Source organism: Rhinichthys klamathensis, unplaced genomic scaffold, assembly GCF_029890125.1.
Source record: "Rhinichthys klamathensis goyatoka isolate OS25496 unplaced genomic scaffold, OSU_Roscu_1.1 h1tg000165l_1, whole genome shotgun sequence".
In the NCBI taxonomy this organism is placed as follows: domain Eukaryota; kingdom Metazoa; phylum Chordata; class Actinopteri; order Cypriniformes; family Leuciscidae; genus Rhinichthys; species Rhinichthys klamathensis.
Window position 1 is genome coordinate 3,321,384 of NW_026606697.1, and position 27,723 is coordinate 3,349,106.

General features: G+C 37.8%; 3 protein-coding genes across 4 annotated transcripts in view; 2 read left to right on the forward strand and 1 right to left on the reverse strand.

Moving 5' to 3' along the window:
- The first annotated feature begins 546 nt into the window (after positions 1–546).
- On the forward strand, positions 547–12,110 carry si:dkey-28a3.2 (uncharacterized). The gene is made up of 6 exons (XM_056259234.1): positions 547–692; positions 5,048–7,845; positions 8,160–8,477; positions 11,345–11,385; positions 11,589–11,647; positions 11,747–12,110. Exons 2-6 carry the CDS (start codon positions 5,143–5,145, stop codon positions 12,037–12,039), a joined length of 3,414 nt encoding a protein of 1,137 aa, XP_056115209.1. The 5' UTR covers positions 547–692; positions 5,048–5,142; the 3' UTR covers positions 12,040–12,110.
- A 1,111-nt stretch (positions 12,111–13,221) lies between these two features.
- Positions 13,222–18,987, reverse strand: ecsit (ECSIT signaling integrator). Its single transcript, XM_056259238.1, has 8 exons — positions 18,835–18,987; positions 17,843–18,033; positions 17,337–17,751; positions 17,036–17,259; positions 15,905–15,962; positions 15,431–15,579; positions 13,819–13,939; positions 13,222–13,715 (listed from the first exon to the last, which is right to left on the reverse strand). Exons 2-8 carry the CDS (start codon positions 17,978–17,980, stop codon positions 13,468–13,470), a joined length of 1,353 nt encoding a protein of 450 aa, XP_056115213.1. The 5' UTR covers positions 17,981–18,033; positions 18,835–18,987; the 3' UTR covers positions 13,222–13,467.
- A 277-nt stretch (positions 18,988–19,264) lies between these two features.
- The window catches only part of eml3 (EMAP like 3), a 40,970-nt gene continuing 32,511 nt past the window's right edge, over positions 19,265–27,723 (forward strand). The window contains exon 1 of one of the 2 annotated variants that reach the window (XM_056259235.1): positions 19,265–19,498. In XM_056259235.1, the coding sequence (XP_056115210.1) occupies positions 19,474–19,498 (25 nt within the window). In that variant the 5' untranslated portion in view covers positions 19,265–19,473. The remainder of the gene's footprint in view (positions 19,499–27,723) is intronic. The other variant, XM_056259236.1, reaches the window with a different exon arrangement.

A 27,723-nucleotide genomic window follows, 5' to 3' on the forward strand; every position in this document is an offset into this window, starting at 1 on the left:
TATTTTGTACACACAATCTAATGTTTAATTAATTATAATTATAATAATATTAATCATAAAATGGGATAAAATAGACGATATTTTCTTTTCTAAATATGCCTAGTAGGCCTACATTATTAACAGACAGACTTTTGGAAAATACAGTTATTCTACATGAAATGACAGTGTAATGTCATTTATATGTTTCTTGATCTTTTTTCCCCCCATATATCAGTGTACATTAAACAATGAATTTTTTTTACTTTATATAAACAGTTTTCATACCTAAACTGAAAACCCTTAAAGATATGTAATTTAATGCTATTTTATTTAGCAATGCAATGTTTATATATATATATATATATATATATATATATATATATATATATATATATATATATATATATATATATATATATTAGCAAATATATGTATATATATATATATATATATATATATATTAGCAAATAAAAAAATAGGCTGCGTCATCTGCACCTGATTCATATTTTCTTTTCTGTAAATGCAAACGTAATTGTTTTTAGGGAGTGAGGGACGCTACTGCTTTAAGACTCTATCCGCACATGCTGTAAAAGCTCCTACATCCTGGTACTTTCAGCGTTGTTAAGGCACCGACCGATCGAAAGAAAGGTCCAACGGGAAGAGACTGCAGTGTCCTGAGACCGAGCTTAAAGAAAGTTATGTGTCACAACCAGGTAAAACAAACGCATGCTTCACGCATTCGTTGTTGTCTTCTTGTCGCCGGATGCGTTTACTATAATGACTCGACAGTCCACGCGCAGACAGACAGACAGACAGCAGCTCGTGAGATAGGCAGATAGGGAAGACAACATTGTCTCTGTCATACACTGGAAATAGAGACAGCGTGCTCATTAAAATCAATCCAGTGTTTATAGGATTCCTTTTAATATGATTTTTGAAAAAATATTTACCTTTTTGAACAAATAAATACGTAATGTGACATCAAAACGAGAGTTGGGAAGGGACTCGCAACAGAAATCATCAGCCTGTGATTGTGAGACAAGATTTAAAGTGACAGCAACATTTATGTCCCCTATTTGAGCTTTGTTTGAGTTTAGTTAAAGGACCAATGAGGACAGTCATTAATTACTCAAACAATGAAGTCATTCCAAACCTGTAAGACTTTCGTTCATCTTCAGTACACAAATTAAGATATTTTGATCAAACCTGAGAGTTTTCTGTTCCTCTGTTGACAGCAATTACCTCTTTGACGCTTCAAAAAGTTCATAGACTAATCCATATGAATTGAGCAGTTTAGTCCACATTTTCTGAAGAGACATGATCACTTTATACACTGAACAGATTTAATTTATGCTTCTATTCACATATAAACATTAATAAATTCACACATCAGTTTTGGTAAACGGAAGCTCAAGCATGTTCGATTGACGTGCGAGAACCAATGAGTGTTCATTCTCGTGTTACGCTGTACGTTTGAGCTTCTGCAAGAACCAATGAGGTTCAATCTCGTGTTACGCAGCATGTTTGAGCTTCTGCAAGAACCAATGAGGTTCAATCTCGTGTTACGCAGCATGTTTGAGCTTCTGCAAGAACCAATGAGGTTCAATCTCGTGTTAAGCAGCACGTTTGAGCTTCAGCAAGAACCAATTAGGTTCATTTTTGTTACGCAGCACGTTTGAGCTTCAGCAAGAACCAATGAGGTTCATTCCCATGTTACGCAGCACGTTTGAGCTTCAGCAAGAACCAATGAGGTTCATTCCCATGTTACGCAGCACGTTTGAGCTTCAGCAAGAACCAATTAGGTTCATTTTTGTTACGCAGCACGTTTGAGCTTCAGCAAGAACCAATGAGGTTCATTCTCGTGTTACTTAGCACGTTTGAGCTTCAGCAAGAACCAATGCTTCGTTTGTGTTCAGAAGATGAACGAAAGTCTTACGGGTTTGGAATGACACGAGGGTGAGTAATTAATGACAATTTTCATTTTTGGATTAACTAACCATTTAAGTAATCCTTTACTACACATTAGCTTATTTATATTCTTTCAATTGATCCTTTTATATGAATAGTTTCATAAAAATTAAAATTGGGCATTGTTTACTCATGCTCATGTTGTTCAAAACTTGTAAGATTTTCTCTTTTCCTTGGATGACAGAAAAAAAAAATATTTGGCAGAAAGTGCAGGCCGGTCTTTCCAAAACAGTGAACGTAAATGCTATCAAGCTCCAAAAGTGCACCAAAACAGTAGTCCAGAAGACGTTTGAATCTATGAAGAACAAACTGAAATTTAAGTATTTGATGAAAATCTTCTTTGTCATAGTTCTTAAATCCTAAACTTGTTGTTTGTGCACTCAAAATGACTCAAGATTACTGGCGTCCAATGTCATTGTTTCTCATGTGTATCACAGTTTGAAAGTTTAAAGTTTGTAATCTTGCTGTACTATTTTTTTTTTTTCTTCTAAAGTGATCTGCTGATTCATCTGCAATAACTGAGGCCGGTAGGAATAAATACTTTATAAAGGTAAGCTTCCAGAAATAAACGAGGAGTAGTTTTGTCAGTAGCTGCTTCACAAAATGTCATGCAATAGTGCACTTCGCAAATCATATGCAGATACTTGTAATATGTTATCAACCGCTCAGAATAAAACACCAAACAAACTTTGGTAAATTACTTGTGAGCTCCATGTGTGACACTGATATTTACATTTATTCATAGTTACTAGGGGTGGAACGGTACATGTATTCGTATCGAACCGAAACGGTACGGGCGTCACGGTTCGGTGCACGAATTTACACGGAGAATACACGGAATAAAAATAAATAAAACTCGCGTGCAAATTAATTAATGTAATGCGGAACTACTGTTAGATACGCGGGTTCTTTAGGGACACATAATCTGTACCATCGGCTTAGCTCTGAACGCGCGTTCACTTCAAACGTTGGCTTTATACGCGCGTCCTATTCGCTTTGGACTAGCGTCGAACTAGACGCGAATTTGACGCTCTATTCGTGTTTGGTGTGACCGCATAATGAAGGCTGCGATGTCAAGATTGCAATGCTGGACTGTGTGTGTGTGTGTGAGAGAGAGGCGAGATCGAACTGTGTGTGTGTGTGTGAGAGAGAGAGAGAGAGAGAGAGAGAGAGAGAGAGAGAGAGAGAGAGAGAGAGAGAGAGAGAGAGAGAGAGAGAGAGAGAGAGAGAGAGAGAGAGAGAGAGAGAGAGAGAGAGAGAGAGAGAGAGAGAGAGAGAGAGAGAGAGAGAGAGAGAGGGCGCGCGACCGAACAGTGGAAACATAAAAAAACATACTCCGTAATTTTGTTCATACAGATCATTAAACCTGCAAAGTGTTTACTTATATTTGTGTACACTCGCAATAAAACACAACATTGTGCACACTGTAAACTCTTGTCAAACTGTAATCTAACTGTCACTCAACCAAAATCACACACACACACACACTCACACTCACACACACACACACTGTTTTAAAAGAAAAACTTATTTATCCGACTCCATTTCAAAACAGTCTGTGGGTCCCATCTTTTGGACGTTCATCATATTGCATTGGTTTTCATTTCCTGTCCTCGGAGCGCTAATCTTACACATTCTACATTGATTAAAAAAGAAAATCGAATATGTTTTTAATGGTAGTATTATTTTAACAGAAATAAATTATTTATAATTCAGATGAGAATAATGTTACATTGTTAATTAATAATGTTAATTAAAATTAGGGAAAACAAATATATTGATCTGAAATATAGCAAATTAATTTTAAATTAATTCAGGTACAATTACCAAACATATCGCAAGGTCTTTTTGTCTTTTCATTAATTTAATTAATAAACGAATTATATAAAACTATTGTCAGTGCACTACAAATAAACTGGTTCTATGCCTTTATATAATAAAACATTTTTGTTTTGCTTTTCCCTCCATTGTACCGAAATCGTACCGAACCGTGATGTCTGAACCGAGGTATGAACCGAACCGTGACTTCTGTGTACCGTTCCACCCCTAATAGTTACTCATATTTGCATATGTTTTTATAAAAAGCAACTTCCAAGCAGTTCTAAAGTATGATTCCTCCTCACGGTAACATAAAAAATGCTGCAATACAAAATCGCAAAGTTGGCTTGAAAAGCACAAAGTACCAAGATGGAGGTAAAAAAAATCGACCATTAAATGCTGTAATGGTTGGGAAACAAGTTCCAGTTGTCTTCAGATATTTCTTGACTAAAAAAAGTGACAAAAAGTATTGAATAAAGTTTCTTAAAATTTGTCCCAACTTTTTCTGAAGCATATATCTAAATTTAATTGCTTTAATGTCAATGCTTGAAACTTAAGGCAGTGCTTGTCTGATGTTCCTTATATATTCGTATCAGGATTGCAGAGTCAGACACAGCATGCGGGGCACATTCCCCCGGGGCCCCAGACTTCCTCTACCCCCCACATACGAGTCTTATTTGTTGTATCTACATGTACTACTTTAGGTTTCACTTGTAACCAGGCATTATGCCCTGTGTATTTTGCTCTTATGATAAATTGATGGCAAGGTTCCTTATTTGTAGATCACGTTGGATGAAAGGATCTGCTAAATGACTAAATGTACTGGAGGGTCCCAACCTGAGTTGCATGCCTGTGGACGACTACAGGGACCCCTGAACCCATTGTTTCTTCATGGTCACGTATATCACAATTAAGGATTTTGTCACAACCACCAACAAAGTGCACTGTTGGGCCCCATCCTCCATCCTCCCTTTTTTTATTCCTCATGTATTTTAATTATGTTTGACTGTAACATCAAAGTCAGTGCTTTTAATCATATATTGTTTTTTAACTGTATATGTATTGTGTACAACTATTTTACTATTCTAAATAATTACCTGTGTCAATTTTAATTCCAATTGTTTTCCATTTTATTATTTTGTTGCTGAAGTGTAGCCTCAAACTTATAGTTGAGTTAGTGAACATTCTGAGATCATGTGTTTTATAAATCTGTCTCCCATTATTCATCAAATCAAACTTCTCAAATTGATTAATTCATTAAATGTTTTTGTTTTCCCTACAGGTCACCTACTCTTGGTTTTTCTGAAAAATGGACTGTATGCCTCAAGCACTGCATGCAAAATCAATCTAAACTGAAAGACCTTGAGCTTCGCCTAAATGAAAGATGTGACCCCACAGAAATCCCATTTAGAGCAGGTTATGCCCTGCCTAAGAAGACGTAATCCAGCGGTTGATAACCAATCAGCAGCCATGTCATGCAAGACTTTCTCTAAACGTCGTTATAAACCAGCAGCAGAGTTTGATGATGTCACTCTCGCCCGCAAAAGGGAGTATTGGAGGAGCAAGAAAAGAGAGCAGAGGGCAAGAAAGTCATCTGCCAAAAAAAAGATCAGAAATGAAAATCTGGGGTTGTGCATGTCCTCTGTTAGTGATGAACCCTCCTTGCAGATTCACAAAGTCGACAATGATCCCACTCTACATAATCATGAACTTGGAGATACTGATGCTCCTAGAAACTCTTCCAGCTCAGGTCTATCGGAATCTGAGTGTAATGCTACTATGGTGCCATGCCAAAAAGAGAAATGGTTTGAAAAGACTAAGCTCACACATGTCTTACCTAAATTCCCAGAAACAAGCACAAATTCCCTGAAGGGTGTAATGGGCAATACAAAAATAAAGTCCTCAGTTACAGCGTCATCAAACACAGATGCTAAAACAGTTGAGTCTCTCTGTCCAATAGGCTACTCAGGGTCTACAACATGCATCGAGCTACATCCAAACAGCATTCGTACTCAAAAAACTAAAACAAGCATGATATCTCTTAATGGTAAACAATTAGCAGCATCTCCACAAAGCCATTTACCCATGGTTTTACCAGTGCACAACAACCAAAATAAGCCTCAGAACTGTCTCAGACCCTTGACCTCTGCAGAATGTAAGGTTCTTAAAGAGCAGAGTTGCGTTCGCAGTCACATCTCTAGGAGAAGAACATGTGCCTTTGCTTCAAAGCACAACACCAGAGTGGCTATGACTGAAGAAGAGATAGCTGCTAAGCGTAGAGAGAACTGGCGCATCAAAAAGCGAGAACAGAGAGCAAAGCGTGCTGCAAAGCTGGCACGGGACAGAGAAAGGAGTCTCGGACAAAGACAATCTTCATGTATCGTGAATGTTTCGTCTCCTGCTAACAGTATGGCCTTGAGAGGAATCAACCTCAACTCAGTGAATCCCAAATGCTTCAATCAACAGTCATTTGGAGCTAAATTTAATGGTTCTCGGACACAACTACATGTTCAGGACACAAAACCAAACCATACAGCTTCATCCTCTGGTATTTTGCAACCATCCTCGAGTACTACCCAAGCTCCCAACAACTCCAAAGTGCCCCATTTTGTACATACTCAAAAGAGAATTTGTCAAAAGCCAACAAGGAACTCTTTCTTTGGCGCTTCCAAAGTCGAGTCTCCCGAGGATCGGCACGCCAGACAGAAGGAGTACTGGCGAATTAAAAAGCGTGAGCAGAGAGCAAGGCTGTCTACAGCGATGAAGGCACGATTGAAGGAACAAGGTGCACTTAAGCATCATGGAAGACGCTGCCACAACAGTTTCAATCAGTTGCGTGGGGCTCAAGTGAGCAGAGCAGGTGCATTTGCCAGTTCCTCTGGCACAATTGGTGGTTTTATCCAAGAAGATGGCACTATGACGGTCTCCACTTTGAAGACAACATCGGAGTCTTCTCTACCTGTAAGTCACGACTTTTCTAATGCGAAATGCATCGGAAAGGTAAGACTCCAAGTTCAAGTAAGTTCGCCCCGATATTCAGATGCTCATCCAGTCACAAAGCTAGTTTCCACTCCATGCAATGTTTCCAGGGCTAATCAAAACTCTCTGGTAAAGTCTAGCTTAGACAGAGGTGCAGTTATGGGTAGTATGACAGTCACCATTCAGTCCGAAACAGAAGAAGAAAGGATCGCTCGTTTGAGGGAGTACTGGAGGATAAAGAAACGAGAGCAAAGGGCTAGTCGGGCTGCCCGGCTAGGAAATGGTCTGCTTAGGTCGAAGGTTTCGGTGTTAAAGCAGAGAGAGCACAACAAGAAGTCCAACAAAAGGGACAGTATTACTTCATCCATTACCAAAACAGTTTGTGACTCTTCAACCAGTGCCCTAACCCCCAAAAAAGAACACATCAGTCCTCCTATACACGGTGTATTTTCCATCCCAGAAATTTCTCCCTGTGTCAAAGATGGCAAAACGTCACCCTGTCCATCCTTAGAGTCACACATTGGACCTCCAGCAGCTGCGAACCATCATGCCACCACTCTTCAGGCTGTGGCCTCCATGAAAAAGCTTCTGGAGGAATCAGTTTGCACACCGGAAGACAATAATGCCACTGAAATGCATATTAAGTGTGAAAATGAGCCTCTTCGGCTAAATGAAGATGACCTTCTTAAAACTGAAAATGCAAAGCCAAATATTTATTTACAACAAAACGTCGTATTTGAGTGTGACGTCTCAGAGGATGCAAGCCTTACAGATATCAAATTGAGTCCTCAACCATTAACCTTACAGGAGACTAGCCATCAAATGTCTTATAACTTCTGCCAAGGCGCTGCAGATGGAAGTCATGCCCTTTCTCTAGTGGCTGTGCAACCTCAGTGCAGAAACACCCAGACGTTCAGTGATGATGGAGCAGATCCCAAGCAGTCCTACCTTTCACAGGCCTCGCAAAATCAGAAGCTTGGTGAGAGCGATGAGCTTCAACGAAAGCGAGAGTATTGGAGGTTAATGAAGAGACAACAGCGGGCCAGAAAAGCCAACAAAGATGCAGCCAAAAATGCAGTTCTTCGCAAACTGGCTCCACAGGTGAGTTGCATTGATGTTTGCTTAGCATTGATGTCAGGTCTGGGTCAAGTGAGGCCATAATGGTTACATTTACCAATTGTTTTAGTTATTTTAAGGAATAAACACGGGGGACAAATATCTCATTATTTGTCAACCAATATTGGTTGACAAATAATGAGATCATTTAATTAAATTTGTCTACTGTGATACTATCGACCAAAATGCATCTTAATACCAAGTGTAAATATTTCGTTGAAAGCTGTATGTGTTTGATTCACTAACAAGAACTGACTCATTAGAATCATTTCTGAAATCAAACAACACTCCTTTTACAGACTCCCAAGAAAAAAACACCTAGCACAACTCCACTGCTAGCCATGTCCCAGGACACTTCCACATGCAGACAGATCCCCATTCAGAAGTCAAGAAGAAGGTGCACCAAATCTGCAGGTCCACAGACACAGCCTACAGATAAATCAAGAACTCACAGAAGCCAGATAGTGGTAAAACCAAATCCACAAAATGATCCACAGGAGGTTATACGTAGAAGACGCATGCAATGGAGGATCAAGAAACAGGAGCAGAGAGCAAGAAAGGCAGCAAATGTAAGAAAGCTTCGGAAGGCAAAACTCCCTCCACAAGGCCAGGCATCGGTAATAGAATTACATTTTTATAGATTTATTTGATCTTATTTATATACAGTACCATTCAAAAGATTGCGGTCAGTAAGATTTGTTTTTAAAGAAATTCATGCTTTTATGCAGCAAGGATGCATTAAATGGATCAAAATGTCACAGTAAAGACATTAATAATGTTACCAAAGATTTGTACACTCACCTAAAGGATTATTAGGAACACCTGTTCAATTTCTCATTAATGCAATTATCTAATCAACCAATCACATGGCAGTTGCTTCAATGCATTTAGGGGTGTGGTCCTGGTCAAGACAATCTCCTGAACTCCAAACTGAATGTCAGAATGGGAAAGAAAGGTGATTTAAGCAATTTTAAACGTGGCATGGTTGTTGGTGCCAGACGGGCCGGTAAGAGTATTTCACAATCTGCTCAGTTACTGGGATTTTCACGCACAACCATTTCTAGGGTTTACAAAGAATGGTGTGAAAAGGGAAAAACATCCAGTATGCGCCAGTCCTGTGGGCAAAAATGCCTTGTTGATGCTAGAGGTCAGAGGAGAATGGGCCGAATGATTCAAGCTGATAGAAGAGCAACTTTGACTGAAATAACCACTCGTTACAACCGAGGTATGCAGCAAAGCATTTGTGAAGCCACAACACGCACAACCTTGAGGCGGATGGGCTACAACAGCAGAAGACCCCACCGGGTACCACTCATCTCCACTACAAATAGGAGAAAGAGGGTACAATTTGCAAGAGCTCACCAAAATTGGACAGTTGAAGACTGGAAAAATGTTGCCTGGTCTGATGAGTCTCGATTTCTGTTGAGACATTCAGATGGTAGAGTCAGAATTTGGCGTAAACAGAATGAGAACATGGATCCATCATGCCTTGTTACCACTGTGCAGGCTGGTGGTGGTGGTGTATTGGTGTGGGGGATGTTTTCTTGGCACACTTTAGGCCCCTTAGTGCCAATCGGGCATCGTTTAAATGCCACGGCCTACCTGAGCATTGTTTCTGACCATGTCCATCCCTTTATGGCCACCATGTACCCATCCTCTGATGGCTACTTCCAGTAGGATAATACACCATGTCACAAAGCTCGAATCATTTCAAATTGGTTTCTTGAATATGACAATGAGTTCACTGTACTAAAATGGCCCCCACAGTCACCAGATCTTAACCCAATAGAGCATCTTAGGGATGTGGTGGAACGGGAGCTTCATGCCCTGGATGTGCATCCCACAAATCTCCATCAACTGCAAGATGCTATCCTATCAATATGGGCCAACATTTCTAAAGAATGCTTTCAGCACCTTGTTGAATCAATGCCACGTAGAATTAAGGCAGTTCTGAAGGCGAAAGGGGGTCAAACACAGAATTAGTATGGTGTTTCTAATAATCCTTTAGGTGAGTGTATATAAAATAAAGGCTGTTCCTTTTGTTCTGTTCATCAAAGAATCCTAAAAAAAAAATATAATTGTTTCCATAAAAATATTAAGTAGCACAACTCTTTTCAACATTGATAATTATAAGAAATGTTTCTTAAGGAGCAAATTGGAATATTATAATAACTTCTTAAGGATCATGTGACACTGAAGACTGGAGTAATGATGCTGAAAATACAGCAGTGTGAGTTTACACTGACATCCAAACATCACAGTATACCAAAACCCTCTAATAATAACACTGCATGCTTTATGTCCCCTGGGAGCCCAGGCTATATCTCAGCACCAGGATTTCACTGACACGTGGGGGTAGGCTTTTTTGAATGTGAGCAGTGTTCACAGGGCCCCATGTCGGGCCCCAGCCATACCTCAGCACCAGAATATCACAGAAACATTTTGGAGGCATGTTTGGACTTAGGGCCGTGTACAAAGGCCATGTGTGGGGCCCCAGTGCCTCCAGGCATATGTGCTCTGGCTTTACTGTAGAGTCATGGAAAACATAGCAAGTATTTTCAGGACAACATGTTGGTGATGAGTTTTGTAATTGATTAGGAGTAAAATAATACATGGTCTTGTTTTTCTTCAAAATACATATCTGAACTTACCATGCAAAAGGTATGAACACGTACCTCAGTATTGTACGCTTTAGATTACTTTTACTTGAGATAAAGATGGTGAGATACAAGAGTTTTTCTGCCAAGTAACTTGACCTGAATATTTGCAGTGAATGAGGCTCTTTTAAAAAATGTTTGGGCCTCATTACTTACTGTTCCTTCCCCCAGTTCCTCAAATGTTTGTATCCCAGAGGAGCAATTTAAGGGTTAAATTGAACAACTACTGTAGGCTAAAAAAGTGTCTTAAATGGTCTGTGGCAGAAATAACTAGACTTCTAGACTATGTAGCAGTTTAACTTAACCTCACACAAGGCACCAGTTAAATGGCACTAAATATGTTTTGCGTTTTGGTCACACATCACCTAAGGTGTGCATGAGTGTCAAATGACTTTTTCCTTGTTATTGCGGGGCACCAGCCAGTAATGTTACTTTGACAGTGAAGATTATTTATTAACTAGCATCAGCTATATAATGTATGTAAATTAGAAAACCATATACTGATAATGTACAACAATGCCAAGGTCTCTGGAAAGAGGTTTGGTTAAGTGATATTTTACGTTTCACGTGGTCGAGTGAGCACTGGTCGTCTTCCACTGGTTGTTCTGGGTAACAATGCAGTGGGGAAAGGAACTGGAATCTGTTTGAAAAGCCTTGGATGTGAAGCATACGAGGCGCTGAAGTAGGTGCAGAAGGTCCTTAACAATCTGGAACATGCAGACGAAGGTGCCTTGGAGTGAAGGTTTATTTGGCTGACTACAGGTGATGTTTGAAAATTAAGTGACATAATGTTTATTATCCTTACCTTTTTCTTTTAATCTTCCTAGGGTCAGAACACCACCAGTTTCGGATCTGCAGTTGTTCAGAGGTGAGTAGTAGGAAAAAATTATTTGTTTTTAATATGTTGTCTTTTTTACACTACTGTTTAAAAGTTTGAGGTCAGTAAGATGATATATATATGTTGGTTTTGAAAGAAGTCTCTTATGCTCACCAAGACTGCATTTATCTTATCAAAAATAAGATTATTTAAAATAATTAAAAATAATAATGTTGGTTTTCTTTTTCCAACAGCATAGCATCAGAAGACCAACTAGGCTACTTAGCTGAGCCATGTCAAACTGCACTCAAAGGTTTTTAAAATTAATTTTCTAATACACACCATTAGTTTGCCAAACAGTTTAAATGATTATCTGGTAACTGCTATTACTATATCTTTTACCACATTTAAGAGGAGTCAAGCGTTGCACCAAACCATGCAATGGAAGGACCTTTATCACAGGCCGAGTGGAGAAACATCTACCTCATGGACTCTGATCCTGTCAACCCGTTGTTGGTGTGTATGGTTTGTGGAGAGCAGCAGTACTCCCTCAGTTTGGACGGGGCGAAGACTCACATTGAGGAGGTGCATCCTAATACACTATCATTGGGAGAACTTGAACGTCAAGGCATTCTGGATGCCTGGGATAAACAGGTGGCTGTCCGCGAGCACTTCATCACACACCAGCTTCAACAGCGATGCTGAGGTCCTACATGTAACAGGGAGATCTACATTCAGTCTGGCTTAGGAAATAAGTAATAATTCATTTTATGATTAATTCTGCCCGGAACCTGAGATGAGTCACGGAATGGCTGATTTATTTATTATTATGGGTATTACTTTTGTTAAACACATACCAATTGTACACTAAATACATACTATATTGATCAACTGAGACCTAACTTTAAATATTTTTCTCCTGCCTTATTGATCTTCCTGATTATGTTTTCTTACGAATTGTAAGTACTATCAGTTTTGTTATAATCATGTAGTAGATTAATATCTTTTTTAGTGATGGGAGGATATTGAAATGTTGATTCTACCCTTTTCTTGCTGATGTGGTACTGAGCCTCATTAAATGTACTTTTTAATTCTGGTAATATTCAGAACCTTGCAGGACCTGTAAATGAGGTTACAAAATAAGATATGTAAAAACATTCTCACATGCACAAACAAATGAAATGTAGATATCTTAAGAATTGCATTTTGACCATGTGTTTTCAGTATCTGTACAGATTGTGCATTTTTTAAAAATGTTATTTTCTTTTTGTAATAAAATGTTGCACTGCATAATGTATATATTATTTTGATATCTTTTTTTTATTCTTCATTCATTTACCCTTTTTTGCCTTTCCACGATGTTCTTTTTTTTTTATCTTAAGAATTTCTGTCTGAATAGGGTATTGATTGTTCTTCCCCATGACAGTTTTTAAATGTACAATCAAATGTAATTTATGTTGAACATATCTATACACATAGAAAACAGGTTTGAAAAAAAGCACAAGGATTAGAATCATCAAAGGTCATATAGTTCAACAAACAGTTTGTTAGTCTTCTTTACAATCTAAGCCAAGGACAAGTAACATTTTTAATAAATTCTGCTTCCCTCTTCAGTGCGCATCTGTTGTACCTAATAAGTCATTTTGCACCTTTTGTTTGCAATTTAAAATGTGTTAATTAGCTTAGCATGCCCTTCATATGCACCTTTTTATGACCGAGATGATACTGAATATTGCAGTGATTACTTAGAAGTTTGGCTAAAAATATAGGTCTACTTTTCTTAGAATAGTAAAACTAGAATTGTTCTGAACACTAATACTTAATTTAAAATGAGCACTAAAAAACTGAAATTATATTATATAAAAAAATGCACATAAAATCAAATCATTGGAGAAATGTTTCTTTTATTACACTGCCAGATCAGGTCATGACGCATTTACACTTAAACATCATAAAACAACTTTGCATAATGTTGACAGATCTCAATTCAAAAATAGTGTGGACCTGGTAAAACATCATTCAGTACATGGTAACTAAATTAAATCATTTTAGATTCATGTAATGCTACCACACTCTAGTATATCTCAATTGAGGTCTTAATAAAATGCATGGCATGGCATTGTGAAACAACTCTCACTGGTTCACTCTTTGTGAGCGCTGTGGTTCATCTTCAATAATTTGATCTATTTCAACCTCTTGTTCAGGGGTTTGCTGAGCATCTGACGAGGTTTGCAGTTCTCGAGGTCCAGTTTCCAAGCGGAACACAGTGGGGATCTGGCCCAATATGGGACAGGTCTCCTGTAGACCAGAAATCCACTGAGACAGAGTGGCTTGGTCACCCTGACCGGTCATACACATGGCGTAAACCAGCCCCTCTTCCACTGCAGGATCAAATGAACAGAAATCATTGTGTATAATTGGTGATATGCAAATCACTTCATTCAACTCGGCTTGAATGAAGTGACAATGCAATGTGTGTCTCACCTTCATCCACATTGAAACTCTCGTCATCACCAATGTCTCTTTCCAGGTCGAGTTCCACTCGCTGAGGATAGAAGAGACTCTGCTCCGGACCAATCAGCTCGGGGTCAATGTCTTCCTCAACCTACAAGAAAATCAGATGCTAATACATAATCCAGAATGTAAATGAATTCTTAATTTTATTGTTGTATTCTTTTAAGGATTATGTATTTAAGAGGCCATATTATGCCCTTTTACAAAGTCTTGATTTTGTTTTTGGGATCTACTAGAATAGGTTTTCATTCTTAAAAAACACATTATTTATTACATATTTGAAATTGTTGCAGCACCTCTCTTCCCAGTCTCCCAGTAACGCTCTGTTTAGATCCTGTCTCTATGAAGCCCCTCCTTCTGAAAAGCGCAATTTGCTCTGATTGGTCAGCTGGACAAGTGTGTTGTGATTGGTCAACTGCTTTGATCATGTTTCAGAAATGTCACCCACCTTACCATAACCACGAGTTTTTACACACTACTAACGCGACTCAACCAGCCCTTTACTTCACGTGGGAATTAGGGGCCGTTTGCATGACACCGTTTTCATCTAAAAACGGAAAACTTTTTATGTGTTTTGGTCATTCATGTACACAACACCAGCGTTTTAGGGGCCTATAAACGCAAACTTTTGAAATTGGGTTTCAAAGTGCAAGTTTTTGAAAATTATACCTTTATCGTCTCCGTTTAAAACAACAAAAATGTGAATTTGTGAAAACGGTGACGTCATGCGGATACGTATTATGTGTTCACTCCATAGGCGCGTAGTGTTTCTTTAACAAAGTGACATCGCCAACTACTGGCCTGGCATGCATGATGCAGCAGTTTCGCAGATCTGTGTGAACGGGGAACGTTTTGTTTTGTTGGAAGTTTTTGAAATTTTCAGTGCGTGTCTGTGTGAGCTGCTAACACACGAGCTCTTGAAGCTCCGCCCTCTGTGCCGGGAGCAGCAGCTCATTTGCATTTAAAGGGACAGACACAAAAACAGTACGTTTTTGCTCACCCTCAAAAAGTGACAATTTTAACATGCTATATAAAAATATATGTGGGGTATTTTGAGCTATAACTTCACATACACACTCTGGGGACATAAAAGACTTATTTTACATCTTGTGAAAAGGGCATTATACCACCTCTTTAAAGAAATTGATAAATGGGGCCCGATTTTCACCCACTGTGGTCCCACAAGAAAAATATAATTGGGCCATTAGAGGGTCCAGTGTGATCAGCCATGTGGGCCCCATAAGGGTTTTGTGTGTAGCCCACCTTGGTACCATTATTAGCACCCATTTGGGACCCAAGTGAGCTCATATAATGAACCTCCAAATAGGCCCCAATTAGAGCAGACTATGGGCCCATCATGTGCCCCATGGGATAACATACATAGGGCCACATTTCCCTGGGCCCAAATGACAGCCCATCAAAAATCCTCATGGAAATGTTGGCTGGGTTGTAACTTTGCAGAGCTTTTCATTCTCAAACAGCAACAGTGCACAGTAAAGAAAGTTGAAAATGAAAAAAAAAAGCATAATAAGTCCTCTTTAAGGAAATTCTTTAAATGCCATCATTAGCCCAGTTATAGTACCTTTTCCTCAGGTGGTATAGGGTCTGCCCTAAGTAGGAAATAATGAACACAAGTCTTCCTGAGCCACAGTGGAAATGGGCCTTCCACATACACAGGCCTGCAGGGATTGTGTTTAGCCAGAAGAGAGCGCTGGTCTGGACTTTGAATACCTAATAACAAGCAAAAAACAATGGGCTTGGTTTTGTGTGCAATTTCCATTAAAAAAATTGATGTCCAGTCACTTGTTTTACACTTTGAATTCAAAATAGAAATATTTCTTATAAAAGCATTACATTTGGTTCTTAGCACAGTGATACTTTAATACTGCACGTCAAATACAAGTTTGACCGCATCAAGAACGCCAAACATGCAAGTGTAAAGTTCTTACTATTTTCGTATAGTTCTTTATCTTAATAAAGATGACATGCATTTAACCCAGAATATTTCTTAAATAAAGTTGAAGTTCAATTATCACTAATGGTAAGAGCTACATACCTAGAATATGGGGACGTGTGACTTCTTGTCCTGTCTCTGTGATGTCTGTTGATGGATACTACAAAGAATGAAATAAAGCACATTTATCAGACTGAAAAGCCTTTATTTCCAGAAAATGTTCAAACATACACTACCGTTGAAAAGTTTGGGTCAGTTTTGTTTTTAAAAACATTAATACTTTTATTCAGCAAGAACACATTATATTGATCAAAAATTACAGTACAGGCATTTATAACGTTACTTAATCCTAAAAAAGTATGACAGTTTCCACAAAATTATTAATGTTTTCAATATTGATATTAATAAGAAACATTGGTAACAGTTTACAATAAGGTTCCAGTTGTTAACATTATTTCACTACAATAGTTCTGTCGTTCTGTTCAGGATAAATTCTGTCGTCATTCACACACCCTCAAGTCGTTTCAAACCTGTATGAGTTTCTAACTTCTGTTGAACAGTGAACACAAAAGAAGATATTTTGAAGAATGTTGGTAACCAAACTATTGACGGTAGCCATTGACTTCCATATTAGGAAAAAACTATAATGGAAGTCAATGGATGCTGTCAACTGTCTTGTAAGTTATTTAAAATACATTCTTTTGTGTTCAGCAGAAGAAATAAACTCATACAGGTTTGGAACAACTTAATTTTCATTTCAAAATTTACTAGTACATTATTGAAATCAAAAGTTGTATCTGTGAATATTATTAAATGGACCTGCGATAACGAGCTAACAAAGATGTATTTATAACTAACATTAACTACGATTAATAAATGGGGTAAAATTGGAACCAAATAGAACCTTATTGTAAAGAACAAAAATGATCCTTAAGCATCAAATCATCACATTAGAATGATTTCTGAAGGATCATGTGACACTGAAGACTGGAGTAATGATGCTGAAAATTCAGCTTTGATCACAGGAATAAATTAAATTTTCAAATGTTATATAATAGAAAACAGTTGTTATGAATTGTAATAATATTTAAAAATCAAATTGAGCATAAGAGACTTCTTTGAAAAACATTAAACAATTTTACAGACCACAAACTTCTGAACAAGTTCTGCTTGTGTGATGCAATGGTAACTAAGGTCTTTATGACAGCTAAAAGCAGTAAATTAAAGGATCACCTGATAGATTGTTACTTTAGCATCCGGGTCATCTGCAATCCGGGTAAGACTGAATCGAGCGAGTTCCACTGGGTCACTGGAGAGCACGTGTGGGACGGGGAAGGGGTTTGTGTGCTTGAATCTGGGAAACCAGTACATGATACGCTGGTACTTCCTCATGGGATGACTCTTTTCCCCGAATATCTGAGCCAATAAAACCTTGGTCTCTACATTGGGTATGATACCTGTTCAAATTAAGAAGGAAATCATTAAAGCAATGCACCAGTTTCGCTTTCTCTCTTACAAAAACACAGACACACACCATAATTCTCCATCTGCTCCAGCAGCTGTACTCCACACTCTTGCTGTCGCGGGTAGTGGTTGAACATCCTCTGTATGAAGTTCTGTGGCACAAACACCTCTTTCGGAAACACGTCTAGGAGTCTGTTGTAAACGGCGATGTCTCGTTCTACTCCAAATTCTGGCATCTTCTTCAGGGCAGCGTAAATAAACTCCACATGTCCTCTTCGCCGAATGTCCGCCTTGTTGAAAACATCCACGACCCTGTTAAAATCAGCCTTGGTCTTTGAGTCTTTAGTAGCTCGCTCAAATAAATCATCATGTGTGATCAAAGTTTTTTCTTTATGCTGCGTTGAATGTTCAACTGCCTTTTCAAACTCTGGCTGGTTTGGACGACCCGTGGAACAAACTGCACTGCAATGGAATGACCTCAAAAACTTGGAGGGGAAAAAAAGGACAGAAGAACACAGGCATTAATGCAGGTGCCCACAGACCATAAAGCAGCATTATTCAGAGGCAAGCAGATACCTGGCCACTGCTGTGCTGCGATCCAGGGGTTTGCAGATGTGCTCCACCAGTCAGGATCACTCGTTGTACAGGCGTCCCCAGAAACCGTGCAACGCACCCAATGCACTGGATCCGAAACAGATGACGAGGAGCGTTCATGATTATGACATCACAAACCACAGCAGATGAATTACAAATGTACTGAAATTAACCTAGAAAGGAAACAACATACACAAGCATCACTATCAGAGTATTAATATACATTTTAAATGTAATCATTTATCCATTTATGTCTATATTATCTTAGAGAAATTAGTACATTTATAATACAATAATAATAATACATTATCATCTATCTATCTATCTATCTATCTATCTATCTATCTATCTATCTATCTATCTATCTATCTATCTATCTATCTATCTATATGCCCATTAATCTTAGGTTAACTAGTAATTATATAATGCAAAAACAATCATATTATTGTGCATCTGTCTGTCTATCTATTTAACTATTTGTCAGTCTATCTATCTATCTGTCCGTACATTAATCTTAGGTTTAATAAGTAATTATATAATGCATAAATTATCACATTATTGTGCATCTATCTATCTATCTATCTATCTATCTATCTATCTATCTATCTATCTATCTATCTATATGTCTGTCTATCTATTTGTCTATCTATCTATCTATCTATCGTTATATGTCTGTCTATCTATTTGTCTATCTATTTGTCTATCTATCTATCTATCTATCTATCTATCTATCTATCTATCTATCTATCTATCTATCTATCTATCTATCTATCTATCTATCTGTCTGTCTGTCTGTCTGTCTGTCTGTCTGTCTGTCTCAGAGAAATATAATTATAGCCTTTTGAAGTAATTATATAATTTAAATCATATTATTGTGACATTTACAACTGACTTTTTCTATAAATGTAATTAGCCTATACAATAAAACAATGAAATGGCAAGGAAACGCTAAATACTACTTTATCAATACTCACGGTCACTAAATCCACTCAGATTTCATTCTGCTGTCAAGTCTCCTTCAAACAAACACGCACCGGCTGGTTTCCTGGTGCGTCGTCGTTCAACTCCCCTCCCCTGAAACATCACGAAGAACGTTCCACTCCCATTGGTTCCGTGTTATTCTTATTCACGCAATCAGCACTAGATGGCAGACCGGTATTGGGTGGAAACTAGATGAAGCTGTCAAAGTTATGTTTTTACTTTTTCTTTAACCGGGGTTTGGTAGAGGGGAAAACTGTACAGCAACGAAGTAGCGAGACTTATTTCAGTTTCGCTTCGTGCAGTTAGAAGCATACATTTAGGAATCTCACGGCCTCAATCAACTTCACATGGACGCGGTTCCTGGCGTAAGTTAAACCCAGCCCGCGAGATCGTGCACTTGCCTCATGCGACAGATACACTCTCTGCTCATTTCCTGGATTCGTGATTTCACAGTTACGACAACTTCTGCAATCTTCAGTGGCTCCTCCACGCGAGTGTTGGTGTGCTGAGTGTCCCGCAAGCTCTTGGCGATGCTGTTGACAGCATTTATAGAGACATGCATTGCTTTTCTGCCAATGGATACTAGTTTAATCCAATATTTGCGAGATCTTTAAGGAGTGTTTAACTCAGACATGGATGGATCAACGAATAGCCTTGGTGAGTTTCTTATCTTTATGTCTATAACATTTAAATATAAACGATAAACAGAGTTTATTGTTGTAGGACCAACTAAAAAACGCTTTGGAAACAACATTTCTGAGTTCACATTTGTAATCATGCCAATATGCTATCAGTATTTACAAATGTGAAGTTGGTTTACTGTCAAAACATTTAAAACTGATTTTTGGGGGGGGTGTGTGTGATAAATGCAGGGTGTGAGTAAAAAACTGACACTATCAGACTTCCCTCGTAAAATTATAATTCCACGGTAACCAGTCTTCGACAACTTTAGGCGATATTATTTAATGGTAAAACAAGCCTAAACTGGTTTTATGGTCCCAGTTGATCTGCTAGCCTGGCTAGGCAAGCTGGTTTGAAAAAGTGCACAAAACCACCCTAAAACCAGACAACAAGAGGCCTGGTCTGCCTGAGAGACCAATAGACTGTTTAAGAACACTGGCAATAAAAAGAAATTAAACTTAGATTTAAGATTTAAAAGATGTAAGAGAAATTATGACATCTTCTAACACTGAAGGTCCCATATTCATTTATTATTCTTTTTAAGTAACACAAGCAGTAGAAACTGTTTTTTGTAGTCAACTCTGTTTACCATAGTCAATTTCTGGAATTTCACTCAGAAGTTTTTATGTTAGTTCTGGGAATATTGTTATATGCAGCCATTTGTGTACTATTGGATATAAAACTAATTCAAAATCTATTGTTCTATACATTTTCCAAGCATGTTTTAGTTTGAATGTCATTCAGTCTTTAATGACACTGACACAACAACAATGGCTGCTGTTCATTGCGTCATTTTTGTCAAACAAACTCAAGCCAAGTCTCGCTTCCTCTGTTGGGCTTCATGGTTATCTCATCAAACTGTCTCCTTCCCAACTTTCAATGTTTCTGACACTCTATGGCAAGCCGTTTTTACAGTTAATTGTTAACACTGAATAGTATAATTTTTATGATTGGCTTTTATAAATCAATCAATTAGGGTTTATAAGTAATCCAAAGCTCTTAACTCTTCATTAGCTACTATCCCTTATATACTAGTAATTTTTCCCAGTAGAGACTAGTATCTTTTCAATTAGCCACTACTAAGTAGTTTTTCATTACATAATACATACTAGTGTTTATTATTTAGCAAATAGTCACTTTCCAAATAGCGACAACTATTCAACTTGCTGCTGGTATTTATTACAGTTTTACTAGAACTTATTTATTAGATACTAGTACCTCTTTATGAGACCCTGTTATCTATCCCAGTATTGCTAGTAACATTTCAGTAACACTTTATTTTACAGTGTCCTTTTACACATTACATGTAGTTGCTGTAGTAGTAAATTATGCATATTACATGCAACTAACCCTAAACCAACCCCTATTCCTAACCCTAACCCTATAGTAAGTATGTAGTTAATTATTTTTACTCAATACTTAAATGTATAATTACACTGTAACAGACACCTTAAAATAAAGTGTAACATTTGTGTAACATTTCTTACCTCACTAGTTACAGTTTTTTCTAGTCATATGTGGAACAAATAACAACTTCAAAATTAATTTGAAAACTTTTCTTGTAAGATCCAATATGCTTCTAACAACTGGAATATACTAGTGTCCGTTCAACTGCTACAAGGAGTTGGAAAACTGGAATAAATACTAAAATAAACTGTAAAAATTTAAAAAGATACCAGGATTACTTACCAGTATTTTAAAAACTAATATTATTTCCATAATTCATTCATTCAATTCAATTTTGAAAGCACATTTTAAAACGAAAGATGTTGAAACCGAGGTGCTGTTCAAGAAATATAAAACAGAATTAAAACAGTTTTTTTTTTTTTTTAAGAAAAATGTATACTCTCAATTAAAACATAAAGAATACAAATAGTTCTCCAAAGAAGATTTAAACATGGAAACGGAAGAGTAACTTAAATCATGAACTAGGAACTGGGAGTAATAACTAACTGGATTATCGAAGGGATCTAGAAAAAACAGTGTAAGGGGTAAAAGAACATAACAAAAATACCGAGGAGGAGCAAGTCCATTCAAAGCTTTAAAAACAAAAAGCAACATTTTTAAATCAACTTAACCGGTACCCAGTGAAGACAAGAAAGCACAGGTGTGTTGTGCTCACGTTTTTTAGTGCCTGTCAGTAGATTATTCGCATTTTGTACCAATTGCGAATAATCTACGGCTGTTTTAGGCAAACCCAGATAGAGCGAATTACAATAGTCCAACCTAAATGTTATAAAAGCATGAATGACAGTTTCAAGATCCTTCAGCACTAATCTGCTTATCAAACCACAGTGTGGAATCAAAAATGACCCCAAGGTTTTTTTTTTACATTGTTGCGCACATTAGAAGAGAGGGACCAAGCTGACTGACAATGTCAGAAGACAGAGTTATTGGGCCAAATGCGATTATTTCGGCTGAACTTTCTTCGTCACCTTGGACCTCCGTAACCTCAATAGGGCTATTGAGTCCAAGGTAGCAGTTACCGTTAAAAAATATCAACCAATTCATCAGGATAGACACAGGAGGAGAGGGCGTTTGGGGTTTGGGTAGATATATACACATCATTGGCAGTAGAGGAATTAAAACATCTAGAAAAACGCAGTGAATGATAAGATTTGGGGAGTCAAAAAACCACATCAGAAATAGCAGCATCACACATTTTAAGATTAGTCACTGAAAAACCAAGAGAAAACAAGTCCAAGGTGTGACCCTTCTGGTGTGTGGGTCCAGAAACAAATTGTACAAAGTTAAGTGAGTCCATAAGACATGATAAAAAAAAACTATTTTAAATAGTAAAGGTTTAAACTGCTTGCCATAGCTTGCTTGGTTTGGTAATAATGGGGGTGTTGTAGTTTGTGATCGCTTGCAGTGTAGGTTTTCCACATTGAATGGGTGTCTGTAACAGTGACACCACATGTGCTTTTGTTTTGTTTATTGTCTGGTAACATGCTGGGCCAGTGGAGAGCAGTAAATATCATGGCGGAAGCCCTCTGGCATCATGCTTTTACCACAGATGCTTAATTTTCCCCAGCTTGTCTTTCTGTGTCAATGTCTGGATCTTGTCAGAAGAGATGATTGCCAAAATATCAGATAATTGGTTGGTACAACTGCAGTGATTGACAAGTTGACATGGTCTCAAAGTGTTCTGCTTTGTCCGAAAATTTGTTTTAAAAGTGTTACAGTGGAAGCAGTTTTTGTTTGGTAGTTTGTAAATGCATTGATTTTAGGTTTTACATTTTAGATGAGATACGAGAAATGGAGATGTCAAAATAAGGTTTCTTTGATCTTAAAAGCATTTTGAAACTCTATCTTGGTTGTGTAATGTGTACAGAGTTTGGAAGATATCAAATGCATGAGTTGCACGTGTTTAATCCTGGAATTTTGGTTGAGACATAAGTGTTTCTTTCATAACTCACTTGACTGAACAGAAACAGATCTGAAAAGGTTTGGACGAAAGAATTTCGAATGGAACATTTTGGATCGTATCAATCTCTCTCATTTGTTTCTGTTTATCCTGTAGAGTCAAATAAACGGAACTGGCGAAATTGTTTGGTGAAACACTACAAAACCTCCCAGCTAGTTTCTTCAAATAAGCCATGAAGGTTTTTGTATCAAGTTTTGTCTTGTTCTTTGTCTTATTGTGGGAGGTGAGAATTTGTGAGTAAGAATGAAGATGCAGGGGCGGACAGTGGCGTACAGGAAGTTTTGCCGTCGCCATAAGAGGTGTAATGCGACGCTGACAGGAAAGAGAGCAGCGACAGGTGGGCGGACTGAAGTGGAGAAGTACCACACGGGGCTTATGATATGATATTTTCATGTATTATACCATGGCTCAAAGTGAAAACAGATGTACTAATATTAGATTCTGTCTGTGGAAGTCCAGATTTTTTAATGGTTTGTTTAAATTGTTGCAAAATCAGTTACTGCAATTGGTCGATACCAAATGATTCACAGGGTTGGTTCTGTTTTGTATGGAGCGTATGGTTTTGTAAACCACGCTTGAAATACAGTCGCTTATGAGTGTTTAATTTATTTTTAGCGTTTCATTTATTTTAATATCTTTGTTTTATTTGGGCTTGCAGATTCTGCATGTTATTTTGCTTCAGGATCGCAGTTACTCTGAGCTGTTTGAATTGTTTTTCAGATTGTAAGTTATTTGTTTTTGTTTCTTTGTGTGTGTGTTTTTTTTTTTTTTTTTTTTACATTTCAGACTGGAAAACAGTTCAGTAGAATTCAAAACTGCAATCAAGAAATTGTCAGTAAAACATGAACAAGCTAGCCTTTGCACATTATTTTGATATCTCCTTCTGATTGTCATATTTGATAAACAAGTCTGTCAAGACGGCTTGACGTTGACGCACATATACATTCCTGGGCAACAAAAAAAAAAGAAAATATGAACAAGTGCCAAGCCACAAATGGCAAACTTTTTAGTGGTCTTTTGATGGTCTTAACCATTTTAATCCCAAATCACTGGTCAGGAAATTAGCATGAATTGCACAAATACTGTAGATAAAGTAACACGGAAAAGCCTTCCTCAACTTGCAGACAGCTTTTTACAGGAAGAAGAGTCAGTGTTGTTCCCCTCAATGTTAATGGCTTCAAAGAAACAGTTCATAAGTAGTTGAAAAATGTCTCCCAGTTCGTTTGAGTTTAATGTGAGACCAAATTTTCAAATCTGGACTCTGCCCAAGGCCAAAACATGAGCCTGATGGACTTGTTCTCAAGCCACTACTTGGTTGTATTTGCAATTTTTGGCAGGCGCATTGTCTTGTTGAAAAATAACATCTTATCACTCCTCTTTACTATAACAACTTTTCATTTGTGGGAAGCAAGTCATTCTGCAATATTCTCCTGTACTCCAAAGCATTAAATGACTCTTCACAGTGAAGTAGCGCCCCAATACCAGATCAATGACACTCTTCCTCCATAGTAGAGATGCATTTATTATTATATTTCTCAACATGCAGCAACTCATGTTTCATTGTGATTCATCACTCCACACACACAATTTCCCATATTCTGACAAAAACTTAATTCTGTCTTTTCTTTGATGTTTTCTCTGAGACTGCAATTGCTTTTTAAGTAGTGCATTTGCTTAAATGTAGCTAATTTTCCTGACCAATAATTTGAGGTTAAGACAATTAAAAGCTTTTAGTTTTTAGCCATTTTAAGCTTGGCCCATTTGTTTTTTTGTGCCTAGGAATGTATAGCAAATCTGTCCATCATAGCATACTTGTACAGTGCACACTACATTGAATACTGTATCCCACAATGCAATGCACTTGACCTGGCCTTTCTTTTCAAAGTGCCACAAATGAACCAGGTCTACTGCTTGGCTCATTATTGGATACTACTGTAAACAGTATAGAAAAAGACACAACCCAATTTGATGCACATTAAAAATGCATAAAATGGGGTCATGTGACAACGTGACAAACATAATAAAGTCATGTGTAGCATTTCATACTGCATACTGTTTCACATGTAATGTACAATGCCTTACGTAAGATTTAAGGCCCCTTCAAGTTTCACTTCAAGTGAAATCGAAAAATGAACTGGTGTGATGTTATTTTGAACAAAATCAGGCCAAAATGAAGTTCATTTCGGGAGTTTAAAACAGCTTGCCAAAGGAAACTTTCCGGAACAGTTCACTCCAGCTGGTGAACACCTTCGAACTACCATTGGTTCATGGCAATTATGTAATAGGTAAATGTGCGCGGAGGCTCCGCCTTCATTCACATCAAAATCTTTTCTGGTTCATTTCTTCTGTTCAGTCCCTTGAGGTGAGACATCCGTGAGTAAAAACATAAACACACTGGAGAGCTGCTTTATACTGGAAATGAAGTTGTAATTCTAATTGAAAGTGACACTGGTTTTTTTTCATGTTTAATATTTTAAAGCTGCTTGCTTTTAAGCAATCTATTCTATGAAGTATATAAATAAACTTGACTGGAGTGCCGAATTGCAGAGCTGGTTCAAACATCCACATCGCTATGATCAGATGCTTTCTTATGCTGTTTTCCCACCGCTGTCTTTTTTTGTTGTGTGTTTGTTTATTGTGTTATTGAAAGGGGAAGGACGCAGCACATATTTACATATTCATCTAAATGCCACTCGTAGCCATGTGGTCAGCATTAGGTATTAGTGCCCGCTAACCAGTGGTGGGAATAACGGCGTTATAAATAACGGCGTTATAAATTACTTTTTCCAGTAACGAGTAATCTAATTGATTACTCTTCTCATCTTAATAACGCCGTTACCGTTACTGCCAAAAAATGCTGCACGTGACGTTACTATAACTGATGAAGCTGTTTTTTTTTCATCAGACCAACTAGACCTCTGAGCGAGAGGCAAATACTTTTTTTAATGTTCTTCCTTGGTTAGTGGGCAGAGCACGAGACAAGTGCATAAATGCTGACGATTGGCTGAGGTAGAGTAAAATGTCATTGTAAGCCAATCAGAGGTAGAGTTGGGCGGGTGTTTTCGAAAGCACGCATAGTAGTGATGGGCATTCGGCTCTTTTGACTCAGCTCACTGAAAAGAGCCGGCTCCTTTGGCTCACAAGCGGCTCTTTAAATGACTTTGACTATAATATTTCAATTTTTATTGCATAATTATTTAATTTCTATAGGCTAAATTTGTAAAAATAGAGTCGGCTCTTCAGATATGCGAGCCAGCTCCCGACGTTCACCTAAAAGAGCCGGCTCTTAGAGTCGGCTCATTCGCGAATCGCGAACGACCCATCAAAAGCTCATTCGCGAACGAGTCGATCCATCATCACTAACGCTCATTCGCGAACGACCCATCACGGCTAATAACGCTCATGAATTGTGAACGACCCATCATAACGCATAGTCAGACAGGGTAGAGGTGGGGTCACATTCGAGCATTTAAAATTTAATTTCACTTGAAAGTAACGCAATAGTTACTTTCTTAAGTAACTAGTTACTTTTAAAATTTGTAACTGAGTAACTAATTTAGTTACTTTTTGGAAGAAGTAACTAGTAACTGTAACTAATTACTTTTTAAAAGTAACTTGCCCAACACTGCCGCTAACACAGTATACCGCTACTTGCAGATTTCAAACTTCTTTTTACCCCTACGCGAAGAATGGAAAAGAACTTCGCCGTGAGTATATCAGGGCCTTACGTCGGTTGAAAACGTCTATTTGCAGACTAGAATGAAGAATTTGGAATCTTGCATTTTTTTACCATAAATTATTTATGTTGTAATGTCTATATTAAGTGAATTGTTGTGCAATAAGATAAGCAATAATTTACTATGGGTTGTTGAATAAGAAAATAATGCACACCCGGCGTGGTAATGCTGCCACAGTGCGACGCATTATTTTCTAATAATTCAAGTATCAATTATTCCGCTTTATGGTTACCTCACCTCAAGACCTTGTTCAGATGTTGTATTTCAAGACATTTGTCAGGTTTTTGTCCATAAAACGTCTTATGTGTAGGACTAATTTCTTATACATCTCATCCCATGCCTAATTTTAGAGCTAGTAACGGAAGTTTGAGCCATTGATAGCAGACTAATGCAGTTATTAATAGAGCGAGAGATATTCGAGATTGTGTGAATTACCTGAGTCTGTGCGTCTCTCAACAGTGTTCGGCAGCGTCTCTACTAATAGCAATTAACTTTAAGTTTATCTGCTTCAAAAACGGCGCCGTTATTAACTTTCTAGTAAGAAATGTCATATAGCTTTTAAGTTGCTAAACTATTTTACTGCTAAAATCAACAGCCCCGTAGGTTAAGAGATGTTTATATGATGTTTCATTTGTGCAATCAACACTTTTTTTATTTGTTTAGACTAACTTGATAGCTCGATAAACACATTTTTGCATATGGTTTGCATTAACGAGAATGGGAGAGCAGAGCATTTAGGGAAACGGAAGGGGAATAAGGGAATGTAATTTGGGACATGGGTTGGCTTTGACGTTCAAAGAAACCATGCAGGCCAAATCCAGATTGGTTTCTCTTTCTTGAATATACAAATCTGATGTTGTGCCTGCATCTCTGGTTCTTTTCCTCTGTCACTTTCTCTCTTATATCAATGTAACTCTAAATGTGCTTAATGTTTCCAATGTTTTCCGGCAAAATAAGTCCTCTTTGTTCATAAACATTTACAGACTGCATGCTTCTCTGCCTTGCAAATCTCACTGGGCTCATTTCAACGTCTCAGG

Coding starts and splice junctions, on each gene's coding strand:
- si:dkey-28a3.2 (XM_056259234.1), top strand. CDS start 5,143: ATGAAAGATGTGACCCCACAGAAATCCCATTTAGAGCAGGTTATGCCC. Junction 7,846..8,159: donor TTCGCAAACTGGCTCCACAG/GTGAGTTGCATT, acceptor CTCCTTTTACAG/ACTCCCAAGAAAAAAACACC. Junction 11,386..11,588: donor GGATCTGCAGTTGTTCAGAG/GTGAGTAGTAGG, acceptor TTTTTCCAACAG/CATAGCATCAGAAGACCAAC.
- ecsit (XM_056259238.1), bottom strand. CDS start 17,980: ATGAACGCTCCTCGTCATCTGTTTCGGATCCAGTGCATTGGGTGCGTT. Junction 15,580..15,904: donor CACACGTCCCCATATTCTAG/GTATGTAGCTCT, acceptor GCTTGTTATTAG/GTATTCAAAGTCCAGACCAG. Junction 13,716..13,818: donor GAGTTTCAATGTGGATGAAG/GTGAGACACACA, acceptor TTGATCCTGCAG/TGGAAGAGGGGCTGGTTTAC.